This window comes from Argentina silus, assembly GCF_951799395.1.
Source record: "Argentina silus genome assembly, chromosome: 8".
Taxonomy (NCBI): Eukaryota; Metazoa; Chordata; class Actinopteri; order Argentiniformes; family Argentinidae; genus Argentina; species Argentina silus.
The window spans coordinates 24,001,227-24,004,269 of NC_139662.1; the positions used below are offsets into that span (position 1 = coordinate 24,001,227).

At 63.3% G+C, this 3,043-nt stretch overlaps 1 protein-coding gene across 1 annotated transcript in view; it reads right to left on the bottom strand.

Annotated features, from left to right (window-relative positions):
• Positions 1-383: 383 nt before the first annotated feature.
• The window catches only part of emilin3a (elastin microfibril interfacer 3a), a gene marked incomplete at both ends in the record, with an annotated part of 4,666 nt that continues 2,006 nt past the window's right edge, over positions 384-3,043 (bottom strand). The window contains 2 exons of the mRNA XM_083674807.1: positions 384-488; positions 699-2,668. Coding sequence (XP_083530933.1) covers positions 384-488; positions 699-2,668 — 2,075 coding nt within the window. The remainder of the gene's footprint in view (positions 489-698; positions 2,669-3,043) is intronic.

Here is a 3,043-nt window from a genome sequence, read left to right on the forward strand (position 1 = left end):
TTATATTACTAAACACTTACATTACTAAACACTTACAGTACTAAACACATACATTACTAAACACTTACAGTACTAAACACTTACAGTACTAAACACTTATATTACTAAACACATACATTACTAAACAACAGCAAATAACAAACAATCAGTCAATCCATATAAAAAGTGTAAACATCTTTGCTAAACCAAACTCAGTGGGAGGGAACATCTCCTGCCTCCACCAATCACAGTCTCTGGCCTACACTACCCCTCCGCCAGGGGAGGCTGCTGGAGGTAGAAATCCATGCATTACAATGAGCCCGTCCTCCAATTTCTACCTCCAGTACCTCCCCTGCGCTCAGCAGCACACTGGCCTCCACCTCAGCAATGGGTTGAATGGCTGGTTACTGGTCCCCTCTGGACTCTGCTGGGCCCAGGGCCAGAGCCTGCTGGGTGGGGGGCTGGACGGGGGGCTGGACGGGGGGCTGGACGGGGGGCTGGGTGGAGGGCTGGGCGGGGGGCTGGGTGGAGGGCTGGACGGGGGGCTGGGTGGAGGGCTGGGTGGGGGGCTGGGTGGAGGGCTGGACGGGGGGCTGGACGGGGGGCTGGGTGGAGGGCTGGGCGGGGGGCTGGGTGGGGGGCTGGGTGGGGGGCTGGGTGGAGGGCTGGACGGGGGGCTGGGTGGGGGGCTGGGTGGGGGGCTGGGTGGAGGGCTGGACGGGGGGCTGGACGGGGGGCTGGGTGGAGGGCTGGGTGGAGGGCTGGGTGGAGGTGCAGTTTCTGAGTCCGTCTCTCAGCTCCGTCAGCTGGTGGGCGTGGCTGCTGAGGGTGCCGTTGACCTGGGCCAGGTACCTGTCCGACTGCCTGTCCAGCTCCGCCCGGATCCTCTCCAGGTCCTCGGCCAGGTGGCTGAGGCCCCGGCACTGGCCCTCCACGCTGGCCACGCGGCCCCCCACCTCCGTCACCTCCTTCTGGACCCCCAGGGCCGTGCTCCTGCAGCCCTGCAGCTCCCCGGCCAGACGCCTCCTAAGCTCCGTCAGCTCGCCCTTCACCCGGGTCAGGCGGCGCTCGCCTGCCCCCAGCATGGACGCCTGGCGGCCCACCAGCTGGACCACGCCCTTCACCTGCTGGGCCAGGCGCCCCTCACGCTCCTGCCAGGTGGCGTTGGCGTGGCCCACCTCGCGGACCACCGACACCACCGAGTCCATCAGGCCCCTCAGCGTGCGGTTGACGGAGCGGACGTTGAACCTGAGCAGCATGAGCTCCCCCTGGACCTCCTCCTCCTCCTCCCCCCCCCGGGCCTCCCGCTGGGACAGCCGGGCCAGGAGGCTCTGCAGGGTGGTGTTAAGGCTGTTCATGCGGTCTGCCTGAGCGTCCAGGAGCACCTTCACCTCCTCTTCCTCCTCCTCCTCCTCCTCCTGCTCCTCTTCCAGGTGAGTGAGCGAGGTGGCTGCGTCTCCCTGGATGGCTGGCAGAGAGGAGGTGCAGAGGAGCTCCAGGCCGCTCAGCTGTTTCTGTACTCTGTCCACGTCCAGCTCCAGCCTGCGGCGCAGGGACTCCAGCTCCGTCTCCAGCGTGGGCACGGCATGGCCCTCCAGCAAGGCGGGGGCGGTGGCGTTCCCCAGCTCCTCCACGGCCGTCAGTAGACGACCCTCCAGAGCCTTCAGCTTCCCCTCCAGGCGGGCCTCCAGGTCCCTGCTGCCCTGGTCCCTGCTGCCCTGGTCCCTGCTGCCCTGGTCCCTGCTGCCCTGGTCCCTGCTGCCCTGGTCCCCACTGCTCCCACCACTCACCCTCACAGTCAGGTTGAGCTGAGACTCCACGTACCCCAGACGGCCCTCCAGCATGCCCTCCACATGGTCCCTGTGCCCGGCCAGCTCCACCCTCAGGTGTCCCTGGGACTGGTTGAGCCCCACCACCGACTGCTCCAGCAGCAGGACCCTCTCCTCCAGGCCGGTCACCTTGCCACAGCAGCCCTCTGTGACCACCAGGCCCTGGATCTGAGCCTGGGCGTTTCCTAGCTCCTTCCTCAGGCCTGTGGCGCTTCCCTCCAGGGCCTGCTCCAGCTGCTCCTGCCTCTCCTCCTGCTCCCTCTGGCACTGCCGCTGCAGCTCCACGGCCTTGTCCTCACAGCGGCCCTCAGCGCTCTCCATGCGACTCTCCAACCCGCCCAGGATCTCCGCCCGGGCCACGCCCAGCCTGGAGTCCACCAGCTTCTCCATGGTCTTCTGGGGGTCACCTACCTGGGGGGTCCCCGTCAGGCCTGCTGCCCCCTCACCCGACACCTTCCTGAGGGCTCCCTCGTGGCCCATCACCGTGCCTCGGAGGTCCTCCAGCTCAGCGCCCCTGGCCTGCAGCTCCGTCCTGATCTCCTCCACCTTCCTCATCAGCTCCCCCAGACCCTGGAACACCTGAGCCCCGTCCAGCCCCTCTCCGTCAGGGTTCCCCCCGGGGATGTCCCCAAAGCCCACCGAGGAGTGTGTGGAGGCAAGCGCAGGGGCGGGGACAGGGGCGGGGCTGGCGGAGAGCAGGGCGGAGAGCATCCTGTTGGCGTCCTCCCGGAGCGAGGCACGCAGGCCGTCCTCCAGCCCCGCCACCGTCCCCCGCAGAGTCTCCAGACGCTGGGACAGCCCCCGGACGTCCCCCTCCATGCGGTCCAGTCGCTCCGCCCTGTGGCTGTCCAGAGCTGGGCCTTCAGAGGGAGGGGAGGCAGACGGTTAACCACAGCCAGAGTAGGCATGCATCCTGTCTCTCCTTCTAAATGTTAATCGAAGCAATATTCATGTTATTCAGTTATTCAGTTATCAAAAATGTCACCATCACAACTCATAGACACAATCATCATAACTGGCTTTAACTTTTTTGTCAATATTTAGTCGTAGCTAAAGCTGGGAATTTAGGGACAAAACTGTACTAGACATACAGCAGGGGTGAGGAAATATTTATTGTTAGGAACATATAGATTGAATGATGATGATGATGATGATGATAGATAACCACTCTAATCAGCTCTAAAACTTGGACCAGGTCTCTCTTGAAAAAGAGATTTTATTTCAGTGGGACTAAC